The sequence below is a fragment of the Podarcis bocagei genome (genome assembly GCF_964188305.1).
Source record: "Podarcis bocagei genome assembly, chromosome: 14".
In the NCBI taxonomy this organism is placed as follows: Eukaryota; Metazoa; Chordata; class Lepidosauria; order Squamata; family Lacertidae; genus Podarcis; species Podarcis bocagei.
This window is the reverse complement of record NC_138139.1, coordinates 36,218,114-36,230,832: the sequence shown is the minus strand read 5'-3', so window position 1 is coordinate 36,230,832 and position 12,719 is coordinate 36,218,114. Positions and strand designations below refer to the sequence as shown.

At 48.7% G+C, this 12,719-nt stretch overlaps 1 protein-coding gene across 1 annotated transcript in view; it reads left to right on the top strand.

Annotated features, from left to right (window-relative positions):
- Nucleotides 1-12,579, top strand: part of WDR90 (WD repeat domain 90) — a 47,110-nt gene extending 34,531 nt beyond the window's left edge. The window contains exons 34-43 of the mRNA XM_081170131.1: nt 85-253; nt 846-957; nt 3,987-4,158; nt 4,506-4,628; nt 4,806-4,986; nt 5,661-5,791; nt 6,808-6,951; nt 7,456-7,575; nt 9,035-9,119; nt 10,564-12,579. Of these exons, the coding sequence (XP_081026257.1) occupies nt 85-253; nt 846-957; nt 3,987-4,158; nt 4,506-4,628; nt 4,806-4,986; nt 5,661-5,791; nt 6,808-6,951; nt 7,456-7,575; nt 9,035-9,119; nt 10,564-10,751 (1,425 nt within the window). The 3' untranslated portion in view covers nt 10,752-12,579. The remainder of the gene's footprint in view (nt 1-84; nt 254-845; nt 958-3,986; nt 4,159-4,505; nt 4,629-4,805; nt 4,987-5,660; nt 5,792-6,807; nt 6,952-7,455; nt 7,576-9,034; nt 9,120-10,563) is intronic.
- The last annotated feature ends 140 nt before the right edge of the window (nt 12,580-12,719 follow it).

Sequence of the window (12,719 nt, the reverse complement as noted above, 5' to 3'; positions counted from 1 at the left end):
TAGGAGTTCAGCCTCAAGGCTGACAGTGGGGGACATAAACAGCTCCCAAGGCACCAGCTGACACTACTTTTCTTCTGACTTCAGGTTCACAGAGTCCCTGTCCCTGATGCAATTGGTCCAGTGGAGCTGACCTCATTGTGCTACAGTGCCGGCTGCCTTCTGTACACTGGGACCAGCACGGGACAGATCTGTGCGTGGGACATGCAGACGAATCGTTGTTTCATGACATGGGAAGCTGTTGAGGGGGAGATTGGTGAGTCTTTGGGCAGCTGTCTTCACACAACCAAGCTTTCGGGGGAAGCAGGGGAGGGGCATGGCTCATTGGCAGAGCATCTCCTTCGCATGCAGAAGGTCTTGGGTCAATCCCTGGCATCTTCAGATACAGCTAGGAATGTGCCCTATCTGAAACCCTGGCAGCCAGTGAGGACTGTACTAAGCTACTTGGAGAAATGTTCTGGCTTTGTCTTAGCACCTTGGTCCAGCCCAGTTTTCATTCTCAGATGCTAGAATTGATTGTGGCTGGATTTAAGACTTTTTATGTTGTCTGTGTCATTTTTTCCATAAAGCACCCCTTAACCCTCACTGCTGTACCTCCCGCAGCCGCCCTGGCAAGCTGCTGCTGATTTTTCAAAGTTGTTTGTGTCATTGGCTGTGGGAGCTGCAGTAGCGAAGGCTGGAAGAAAAGAGTCCTGTGGTTTGTACCCTCAATGCTCCACTTTGGAAAGTCAAAGATCTCTGGAAGGGATGTCTCTATGGCGCTGACATCACCAGAGAGCTCTGCAGCTGTTCAACATTCAAAGGCGGAAACCCAGCCATTAACCAGAATAAACGCTTGACTTGTCTAGGGGTTCTGCAGTGTCACAGAGACAGGCTAGTCAGCGGCAGCAACACCAAAAGAATTCAGCTGTGGTCAGTGGCAGCGGTTCAGGAGCTGAGAGTAAAAGGTTCCAGTGCCAGGTAATGCATCATCTGACTCAGGTTTGCTTAGCCCTAGAGAGAGGTGATAATTCAGATGTCCACTTAGGAAGCCTGTACTAGGTGGGTGGGTGGGTGGAAGGGAGAACAGCATCCATATTTTAAAAATCAGTTCCATGATCACAGGCAGGTGGGGAGCCTTTCGGCCTCGAGGTGCTGCTGAACTACAACTCCCATCATCCTTGTCCACTGACCATGGTTGTTGGAGCTAATGGGGTTTTTTAGTTCATCAGCATCTGGAGAGCCAACAGTTCCCAGATTACAGGCCAGCATCAAGAAAAGATAAGCTTGATTAATGAGCCATTTTTTGATTTTGGAGAGCGGCATCTCCTTTATACAGTGGTGCCCCGCAAGACGAACGCCTCGCGAGACGAAAAACTCGCAAAACGAAAGGTTTTTTCGTTTTCGAGTTGCCTCGCAAGACGAATTTCCCTATGGGCTTGCTTTGCAAAATGAAGCTTGCCCCGCAAGCTCTGGGGACAGCGGGTCTTCCCCGCTGTCCCCGGACCTCTTTTGAAGCAAGGGGCGTCGGGGAGAAGCGATCTTCTCCCCGCAGCCCCAGGTCCGGGGACAGCGGGAAGCGCTTCCCGCTGTCCCCGGACCTCTTTTGAAGCAAGGGGCTGCGGGGAGATCGCTTCTCCCCGCCACCCCTTGCTTCAAAAGAGGTCCGGGGACAGCGGGAAGCGCAGCGCTTCTTCCCCGCTGTCCCCGGACCTCTCTTGAAGCAAGGGGCGGCAGGGAGAAGCGATCTTCTCCCCGCCGCCCCTTGCTTCAAAAGAAGTCCGGGGACAGCGGGGAAGAAGCGATCTTCTCCCCACAGCCCCAGGTCCGGGGACAGCGGGAAGCGCTTCCCGCTGTCCCCGGACCTCTTTTGAAGCAAGGGGCGGCGGGGAGAAGCGATCTTCTCCCCACAGCCCCAGGTCCGGGGACAGCGGGAAGCGCTTCCCGCTGTCCCCGGACCTCTTTTGAAGCAAGGGGCGGCGGGGAGAAGCGATCTTCTCCCCACAGCCCCAGGTCCGGGGACAGGGGGAAGCGCTTCCCGCTGTCCCCGGACCTCTTTAGAAGCAAGGGGCGGCGGGGAGAAGCGATCTTCTCCCCGCAGCCCCAGGTCCGGGGACAGCGGGAAGCGCTTCCCCCTGTCCCCGGACCTCTTTTGAAGCATGGGGTTGCGGGGAGATCACTTATCCCCACCACCCCTTGCTTCAAAAGAGGTCCGGGGACAGCGGGAAGCGCAGCGCTTCTTCCCCGCTGTCCCCGGACCTCTCTTGAAGCAAGGGGCGGCAGGGAGAAGCGATCTTCTCCCCGCCGCCCCTTGCTTCAAAAGAAGTCCGGGGACAGCAGGGAAGAAGCGATCTTCTCCCCACAGCCCCAGGTCCGGGGACAGCGGGAAGCGCTTCCCGCTGTCCCCGGACCTCTTTTGAAGCAAGGGGCGGCGGGGAGAAGCGATCTTCTCCCCACAGCCCCAGGTCCGGGGACAGGGGGAAGCGCTTCCCGCTGTCCCCGGACCTCTTTAGAAGCAAGGGGCGGCGGGGAGAAGCGATCTTCTCCCCGCAGCCCCAGGTCCGGGGACAGCGGGAAGCGCTTCCCCCTGTCCCCGGACCTCTTTTGAAGCATGGGGTTGCGGGGAGATCACTTATCCCCGCCACCCCTTGCTTCAAAAGAGGTCCGGGGACAGCGGGAAGCGCAGCGCTTCTTCCCCGCTGTCCCCGGACCTCTCTTGAAGCAAGGGGCGGCAGGGAGAAGCGATCTTCTCCCCGCCGCCCCTTGCTTCAAAAGAAGTCCGGGGACAGCAGGGAAGAAGCGATCTTCTCCCCACAGCCCCAGGTCCGGGGACAGCGGGAAGCGCTTCCCGCTGTCCCTGGACCTCTTTTGAAGCAAGGGGCGTCGGGGAGAAGCGATCTTCTCCCCACAGCCCCAGGTCCGGGGAGAGCGGGAAGCGCTTCCCGCTGTCCCCGGACCTCTTTTGAAGCAAGGGGCGACGGGGAGAAGCGATCTCCCTGCAGCCCCTTGCTTCAAAAGAGGTCCGGGGACAGCGGGGAAGAAGCGATCTTCTCCCCGCAGCCCCAGGTCCGGGGACAGCGGGAAGCGCTTCCCGCTGTCCCCGGACCTCTTTTGAAGCAAGGGGCGGCGGGGAGAAGCGATCTTCTCCCCACAGCCCCTTGCTTCAAAAGAGGGGACAGAGCGGCGCTTCCCCTCTGTCCCCGGACGGTCTCCATAGGAACGCATTGATTGATTTTCAATGCATTCCTATGGGAAACCGTGCTTCGCAAGACGAAAAACTCGCAAGAAGAAAAAACTTGCGGAACGAATTAATTTCGTCTTGCGAGGCACCACTGTATTTTTACCAGCAAGTGCTTTCACACTTTTTCTAGGCAGTTATCTTTGACAAGCTCTTTAAAGAAGAATATTTTGTGTTTGAAATGACTTTTCCCAAGGCAAAAGAATCTTTTTTGCTTAACTGAGGTGGCTTAATGAGTCTTTCCTGATTTGTCTGCAAATGAATATTAGGCATCATGTTAATAATTTGAATGACAAAGTTCTAGTGGACAGTCATGTTGTGTGGAATGAAGAGTTGGATACAGACGGCTCTTACATGGGCCTCATTGTAAACAGAGCATCTAGGGTTGCCTCGCCTAACCTGGTGCCCTCCAGATGCTCTGGACTGCAGTTCCCATAAGCCCCAGCCCCTCTTTCTGGCCCTTGGAACACTCCGCCACTGTCTTTTTACCCAGAGGGTTTGTACCTGCCTGGAATGCGTCCTTGAAATCTGAGAATGCCTCTTCCTTGTATGGATGGGAGAACACAGAGGAGAGTTGGAGTGTGTGTAGTAACTAGCCTGCTGTACAATGGTAAAATTCACATCATGCCTCTGGCTTTGCCCACCACTGGCATGTGGCCCTTGGGAGGATGCCTAGAAGGGAATGTGGCCCTCAGACTGAAGAAGGCTCCCCACCCCTTCTCTGAAGCCCAGGTAGAGTGTGATCTATTGTTCTGCTTTTCCCTCCCTGTAGATCTAGCTCAGTCCTTTTGGAACAGGAAATGACCCTGGATGGAACCATTGTAAGTGCCGCCTTCGACGACTGTATGGATATGGGCATTGTTGGCACGACGGCAGGGACGTTGTGGTATGTCAGCTGGGCAGACAACACCAGTATCCGGCTGATTAGTGGGCACAAGAACCAGGTAAGAGGTTTTGTAAGCAGTTCCTTGATGGTAAAGAGACCACTCTTCTTGGAAGTTTATCAAACCTTCGTAATCTGGTGAACTCGGTTTGCGTCTCCGCTCCTCCACCTGCAGCTGCTGGGTGACCTTGGGCTAGTCACACTTCTTTGAAGTCTCTCAGCCCCACTCACCTCACAGAGTGTTTGTTGTGGGGGAGGAAGGGAAAGGAGAACGTTAGCCGCTTTGAGACTCCTTCGGGTAGTGATAAAGCGGGATATCAAATCCAAACTCTTCTTCTTCTTCTTCTTCTTCTTCTTCTTCTTCTTCTTCTTCTTCTTCTTCTTCTATCCTCTCTGTTGCCACTGCAGGTTAACGAGGTGGCCTTCAGCCCTGGAGAGTCTCACTGTGCTACCTGTGGGGAGGATGGCAGCGTGAGAGTTTGGTCCCTTGCCAGCCTGGAGCTGGTGGTGCAGTTTCAAGTGCTCAATCAGGTAACTGCTGAGATGAAATGCAGTCTCACAACACCCAGTTACTCTTTCCCTAGAATTCACTAGAGATGAGTGACTCTTTTGATGGCATAACCTCCTAGCCCAGAAGTTTCCTATTTGTGGTGTTGTGCCTGAAAGAACCAATGGGTATTCCCAATATGTTCCTTACTCCCCCTCTAGAGTTCCCTCTGCCTGGCGTGGAGCCCAGTGGCCACCACTGTCAGTGGGGAAGAAAGCCAGCATATTGTGGCAGGGTACAGCGACGGTACCATCCGGGTGTTCAGCGTTTCCCGGACAGAGATGGAACTCAAGATGCACCCCCACCCAGTGGCTGTAACCGCACTTGGATACTCCGCAGATGGTAGGACCTTGTTAGATGCCAACATCAAATTTTGCCCCAAAAAGCACTCCATTATTATCAATTTGCAATGGGGTGGAAGGTTCACAGGCTTTGAAGGACTTGCTCACAAATTTATTGACAGCTTCACACATTATAGTTAGGCAGTGGAAGGGGCAAGCAGAATATAAAATGGAAGAATGGTATAAAGAGGTGTGGGTTATAGCTATTGATGATAAATTTACATGTGTCATTAAGGTAAGATGGGGAATATGCAGGAGAAATGTTTTTGAGGTGATATGGAGAGTGTTTGTAGAATATGTACTGTTAAAATGGAAAGGCGTTCAACCATCGCAAGAGGTGCTGAAATTTTGGGAGGTTGGATAGTTACAAAGGAATGGTCTCAGTGGTGGGGTGCACATTTTTATTCTTATTTATTTATGATTATTACTTTGTCAAAATAATAAAAAGCACTGCCCAGGTGCCACTAAAAATTAATAATAACAATCAGCAGCTCATTTAACATACGTAAGCTTTTAAGTAAACACACAGTGGGTGAATTCAAGTATCCATTAAGCAGCTCCCTTCTGAGGGCTCCAAGGGCTGGAGGGTGGGGCAAGGCAGATGAAATCATCCAACCCCTGATGGCAACCCCAGAATCTCTTTCCCCTCTTCTTTGTGCTCCGTTCACTCTCTAGGGGAAATCATCTTGTCTGGAGGCAAGGATGGGATGATGGCTGTCAGTAGTCCACGCACAGGGATGACCATTCGTGTCCTGACTGACCACCGATCATCACCTATCAATGTTATCCACTGCACAAGAAAGCAGGTGAGACGGAAATCTGTATGACGTCCGAACAACCTTTCCTCACTGGAGGATCAATGGATGTTCAGCACTTGATTTTTAATTGAATCTGTGCTGTAAGCCACTTTGACCCAGTTTGCACATAACACAAAGCCAAACCATGACTTAGCGTGAATGAGCAAATGTGCGGTTTCACTGAACAAAGGTTCCAGGCGCTGCACTCCTTTCTCTGTCCTGCTGTTGCCGCCATGGTTTGTCTTCCCATTACATCCAGACTTGGGCTGTTGGTTTGTCTTACTCCAGGCCAGGCAATAATTCAACCACTAAGACTCATGTTTAAGACTCAACAATTCAGTTCAAATCAGGGGGGGGGGGGAATTGCAGTATGAAATGTAAAAACATTTGATGACAAATTCCTAAACCAGTTGGCACAGCACAGCAGGCTAGCAAAGAGGTATTTATTCAGCTGGCACTGAACAATAAACAATGACCGTGCTGTCAGAAGGGAGAGCATTCCATAAACAGGGTGCCACTGCTGAGAAGATCCTACTGTGCATCACTGTGCAGTTTATTACATCCAGCAACAAGGCAACAAAAGGGCCTCCCTTGCAGCTCTTGAATCATGGGCCAGTTGGTATCAGGAAAGACATTCCTTCCAAGTATTTGTTCTCCAAGTAATTTAGGCCTTTATGCTTATGATTTGGAAAACCTTCAGTAGAGAAAGGCAGTTTAAAAATAGAGTATACCATTTTAACCAATCTCTTACTATTTTCTAATTGTATTATTTCATATGTAACCAGTTCTGTACCCCTAATGATTTCTCTTTTTCCCTACTTACGTTTATTGCACATTATGTATTCAGCAGCAGTAGGGTGGCTAGTCCTCAAGACACAAACACACTCTGGATTTATACTGAGCCCTTGTTACTCCCTTTTTTTACATATCCGTACAATGGTATGTCATCATGCCCTGCACCACCAGTTTCAGAGGACAGATGTGTAAAACAAGAGCTGTTGTTATTCTGGTATCCTGTCCTCTAGCACATAGAACTTGGCGTTGAAGGTGATGATCTCTGGTTGGCTGCAAGTGACGACCGACGTGTCAGTGTCTGGGTCTCTGACTGGATGAAGGACAAATGTGAGCTCATTGACTGGCTAAGCTTCCCAGCTCCTACAGGTCCCGAGGTGAGGATATCTTGCTGTAGCCTCCAGTCCTCTGCTGAGCAATAAGCTTTTCAGCACGTGGTGTGTTTTGTAGTGTTGCTTGTTAAAATTTCCTGAGGCTGGAAAATTTTACAAGGGAGAAGCAAGAGCAGATTGAGTGCCTTCTTGGCATTTGCCAAATGAATATATAGGACGAGGCTAGCTGTGTAGCTCAGGAGATCTACAAAACCGTGCTCACAAAGAATCTGTAGAATTCTGGCTTTAAATAAAGGACTAGTTTCTATTTCCTCATTTTTGTGTGGAAAAGAGCTATTCAAATGGCAGTCTTAGTTTGCACTAAATGCTTAAAAGGGTTTCTAGATGCAGCTTCCAGATTTCAAAGAGGGGAAAGTTCTCCACTCCACACTCCAGAAGAAATAATTGTTCAGATTCCATTAACTTAGTGCTAGCCCTGAACTGGAGGTTGGTTAGCTCCAAATGATGCACACCTGCCTTGTCACTCATGCTTTTGCCTTTCTCCTCCAGGTACCCAACCCTCTACCTCCCAGCCTAGCAGCATTTTGCCCTTGGGACAGGAGCATGATTGCTTATACAGGCTTTGGATTGCAGAAGGAGATCCTCTTCTACAGCCTGCAACAGAAACAGGTGCCTCATATCTTGGCTTGTCTGAGATCTTGTGTGTTCTACCAGCAGGACTGCTGGAGTTGCATCTGACCAATGAGCCTAATGTTATTGGCTCAGCCGTGGACTTGGTGGTGGGTCACCTTCTGCTGGCACACTTCCCTTAATCTTTGTTATGGGTCTATTTTAGCTCTGTTAGCTGTTCCACTAGACAAGCAGAAACCTGACATCATATGAGAGTTGTCGCTCAGTGTTAGAGCATCTGTTTTGCATGCAGAGGATTCCAGATTCAGTCCCCAGCATCTCCAGGTAGGGCTGAGAGAGAACCTCAGTCTGAGATCCTGGAGAGCTGCTGCCAGTCAGTGTAGACAGTGCTGAGCTAGAAAGACCAGCAAACAACAAAAAGTAGTTTAATATGTTCCTGGGCTATACAGTTTCAGGCTGTGGCAGCAGGGGATGTTTGTTATATATGCAAAACTCACATACACAAGAAATTTCTGGCTATTTGCCTGAGTCTCTAGGTGTTTGTGGTTTGGTGAATATAGGAAGCTGCCGTATACTGAGTCAGATGATTGATCCATTACTGTCTACACTGACTGGCAGTGACTTTCCAAGGTTTCAGGCAGGAGTCTTTCCCAGTCCTTCCTGGAGATACCAAGGATTGAATTCCAAACCTTCCACGTGTAAAACAGATGATCTGCCACTGAGCCATGACCCTTCTCCTTTGTGGGAGAAGCATGGAGACTTGTAGTCCCCTGCCTTTAGTCTCAAAAATGCCACATGCCCTAGCACCAGAAATGTTACAGGGAGCTTCTCCTTGTTCTGGTTAGCTCATAGAGTTTGACTGAAAAGCAAAGCAGCGCCAAGCAAGTCGAGATGTAGCAGGTCACTGCAGTTCAACAGATTTGGACGCTGTATAACTTCCAGCCTCTCCCCCCACCCCCAGACTTGAGCAGGATTGGATGCCCCAACTGCAGCTGAAATGGAGAGGGACAGAGAAACCCATGGATTGCTCCATTTTCTCAATAGACCACTCAACTTATATTTGGGGGGTTGACTCTCTCCCCACCCTTTTTCTTTCCTTTTGCATTTTCTCAAATGCCTAAGATTTTCCTGCAGAAGTGATGGCTGCTTCCGTTTTGCAGAGTCAAATTGCCCAGCCTAATGGGTTCCACCCTTTGTGCCCTCTGCAAGATGCTGCAATTGTTAGTTGGACATTCTTGCACATTAATCCAATTGCATCTTAGAGCAGATTGCAACATTTATTGCAAGCCCACACATACAGAGGGTGCATTCCTTTGTTCATTTGGACATTTTTCTGTTCAAAAATGCCTGCAAGGAGAAGTTTCTCCTCCTATGCCTTCCTGGTGTGTATTGGAATGAAAAATAAGCAGCCTTTTCCACACTGCAAAAATAACACTTCCTCTTCATTTTGCAATAGATTCTAACACCTTGGGACTTTTTTCCTCTCGCTTGTGTGCAGGTCATAGAGAAGATTTCCTTGCCGTACTTTGCCACGTCGCTAAGCTTGTCTCCTGCTGCCTGCATTATAGCCGTTGGCTTCAGTGGTGGGTATTCAGAAGACCCCAATGGGCAGGTGGGGGTAGTGTCCGAAGACCCCTCGGAAGGCAGTTCTGTATATGGAACGAGCCAAGTAACCTTGCATAGGAACATAGGAGACAGCCTCACATGGAGTCAGGTCCTTTGTCCATCTTGCTCAGTATTGCTACACTGACTGGCAACAGCTCTTCAGCGTTTCAGATAGAGGTTTTCCCCCTGCCCTACCTGGAGAAGCTGCCAGGGACTGAGCCTGGGACCTCTATATGCTCTACTTAAATATCTATGGCACTTCAGGCTGCCTCAGAAGGTGATGGGGCTCTCCTGTGATGAAAGTAGTTAAGTTGAAGCTGGGCTGGATGGCTGTCAAGGGTGGTGTAGTTGCCACCTGCATTGGAAATACAGCACTGAACATAGGAAGCTTCCTTATGCTGAGTCAGACCGTTGGTTCATCTAGCTCAGTATTGTCTACAGTGACTGGTAGCAGCACTCTTAAGTTTTCAGACTGGGAGTTTCTCCCTGTCCTACCTAGAGATACCTGGGACTTCCTGCATGCAAGGCAGATGCTCTAGCACGGAGCATTCCCCTTTTGTGTTTCCAGTGCCCCGCAGAAGTGTTATCACCTATCAGACAGGTGGGGCACTTGTGAGAACGTAAGAAGAGTCCTGCTGGATCAGGCCAATGACCCATCTAGTCCTGCATCCTGTTCTCACAGGAGCCTGCCAGGTGCCCATGGGCAGTCCACAAACAGGACCTGAGTGCAGCAGCACTCTCCCCACTTATGAGTCCTGGGTACTCAGAGTGGAGGTAGAACATGGTCATCATGGCTGGTAGCCACTGATAGCCTTACTCTCCATGAATTTGTCTAATCCATTTTTAAAGCCATCCAGTTGTCCATAGGGATGGACTTGCAGGAGACTTCGTTGGTGCTGAGTGTTATTCTCACGCTTTTGAGCATACGTTCGTAGTCGCTAAGCCTAGAAACTTGAGATCATTCTCACCTTCAGGGAGCAGAAAGTAGGGCAGTCGGCTTTGCCTAAAAGCCCACAGGGAGCCCACCGAGGAGGTCCAAGGAAGCTAACAAAACTTTCCAACGTGGGCACTGCATTCCCTTTTGTTTTTTACTTTTAAAACCTGTTCTGTTATTGCCCTTAGGTGACAAAGCAATGACCAATTTCATATGGCTGGTTAAAAAAACCTTCAGAGCAATGTAGCCTCGCTTGCATGAGTCATCTGGTCAGAAGATTCCTGGGTGCTCTTTATTAATGTCTCTGCCCCCCCCGAGGGTGGGGCACCCTGATGATTTATTGTCTGGGGAACTCGAAAATCAACCCTGGCTGAGATTCTTGGGCAGATGATTTTTATACATGTACACATCCTTCAAATGCAGAATAGCACTGTCCTTGATTTATAAAAGGATGTTTTTTTTAGTCTGTGGTTTTGTCTGCCCTACAGAGCGCATGTTGAGGCTGATCGAGCACCCAAAGAAGGCCGAGAGAGACTACCTGGGCCACGATGACGCTGTGTGCCTCTGCCGGTTTACCCCATCTGGGAAACGCCTCTTCACAGCTTCCTATAATGAGATCCTGGTGTGGGAGGTCCATAGTAGAGGAACACAAAAAGCAGTTTCCATCACCAGTTGAGTCGGATGCAAACATGGTTGCTACCTCAGGGTTGCCCTGAAAACTCCCCATCCCGATGCTGTGCATCAGCTCCAGCCTCCTGTTTCTGAGTTCAGCAATCGAAAATGCCCAGGAGCTGCACAGCTGTCCCCATTGGACCATTCCTATTGGACCCAGGCAGGACCATTCCATGATCTCCATTTGACATTCCAGGAAGTGAAAATGGTCAGTGGCAATTAGCCAGAACCTGCAGGGATTGGGAGCCAAAACGCCAACACCACCCACCTCTTCCACATGTGCTTCTCCTCCATTTAGGCACACAAGCCCCTTACCTGTCAATCACCCCCCCCCCACTTCTTCATATTGGGATGGAGGAAAGGAAGGAGTCCTCCTTTCCTACATTTTCCTACGTTCTGGCTGTCTTATCTCCTTTTTCACCATGGTAGGACAGCTAGCTTTATCAGAGCTCCTGAAATTTGGGGCAGGCAAGCTGTAGGTTAATGCCTGGATTTTATGGGGGGTGTCTGTTGCACTCTTTCCTGTTGGATGCAGTGGGCATCAATGCAGGGATCTGATAACAGCCACTTCTCAAGCAAGCAGGGCATATCCTCATTCACATTTTCTGAATGGGATGGTTCTAGGACTGGGTGACCTAAGCTGCTCAGGATCAGGCTCCAACACACCAGCATTTTCACACTTCCTTGATCCCCTTGAGGTTGAAGGATGGGCAGTGGTCACTCAGAAATAGCCCAGCCCCTCATGAAGAGCAGCGGTGGTCATTTAGATACTCTTCCAGAATGTCACTTTTGAAATGCTGACGAAGAGATTATCTCGTTCTATTTTTTTACTATATATTAGTTGAGCTCATTATACCCAACCATAACTTGTTATGTATTACAGTACGATTGCGTCCTGCACAGGGGTAAAGGTCCGTGGCTGGCGCATATACGCAAAAACACATATACTTAAACCACTCCCCCACAAGAACTTCCCAGAACCCAGTAAGCAAGTATGAGAGCTTAAAAGCTCTTTCTGGGCCTGGAAAACCTTATGCAAAAGGAGATTTTAAGCTCTCCCATCATGGGTGCAAGCAATTTGATTTCAACTGGCTGGTTTTCAACTGTGTAAGGTTCAAATCACGCAAGTTAAATGTGTATAAAATGCGATTTTGCTGTACATATGGATTAGGATGAGTTTCTTGATTCTTAGCGTTAAGAATGTGTACACATTGAACATTACTCCCTCTCCCCGCAAAAAGAGAGACCGAAATGGGTTCATTATTCCTCGCTCATCTGTCCCAATACTAAAATTTGATTTTATGGTTCTCTTTACTAAGTTTTCTGTTGACTGTATGAGAACCAGAAGGGATTACACACACACACACACACTCCAGCAGTTTGCTATATTCTCTCAGCAAATACAGTGGCAAAACATATAAAATCACACACAAAAATCAGCCATGACCATGATAAGGATAAACACTGAGTGTAAACTTTGTGAGCACAAATTTGCCTTTCTTTTTTCAGAAAGATATTTTTAAGGAGTATTACCAGGGATGTTCTAGAGTGTTTTTTTAATTCAGATTTTGCAAATGTTTGTGTTTTTTTAGAATCCACAGATGATTGGGCAATAGTTTGCTTCTGAGGTGCAAAGCTGATAGAAATGGAATTGCTCATAAACCAGGCAGTGAAACAATTAATGTTTCCACTACTGTATCTCAAATGTGGCCTTAACACATAACTACATTGCTAGAGTTTTTGTTTGTAATTTATAGTAAGATGGAAGTTTTTAGTAAGATATGTTTTTTAAATTTTTATCTAAAATAAAGTAGTATTTTTGTGCATTTGAACCTTTGTAGAGTTCCAATTTTGTATGTAGGCTTTAAGGTATCTGGGGACCATGTAAAAATGGATGAGACTCTTGTCACTATGCATCTGGAAACAATGCCAAGTCTTGGCACCCTCTTTCAGGTAGTCAAAGGACAACATT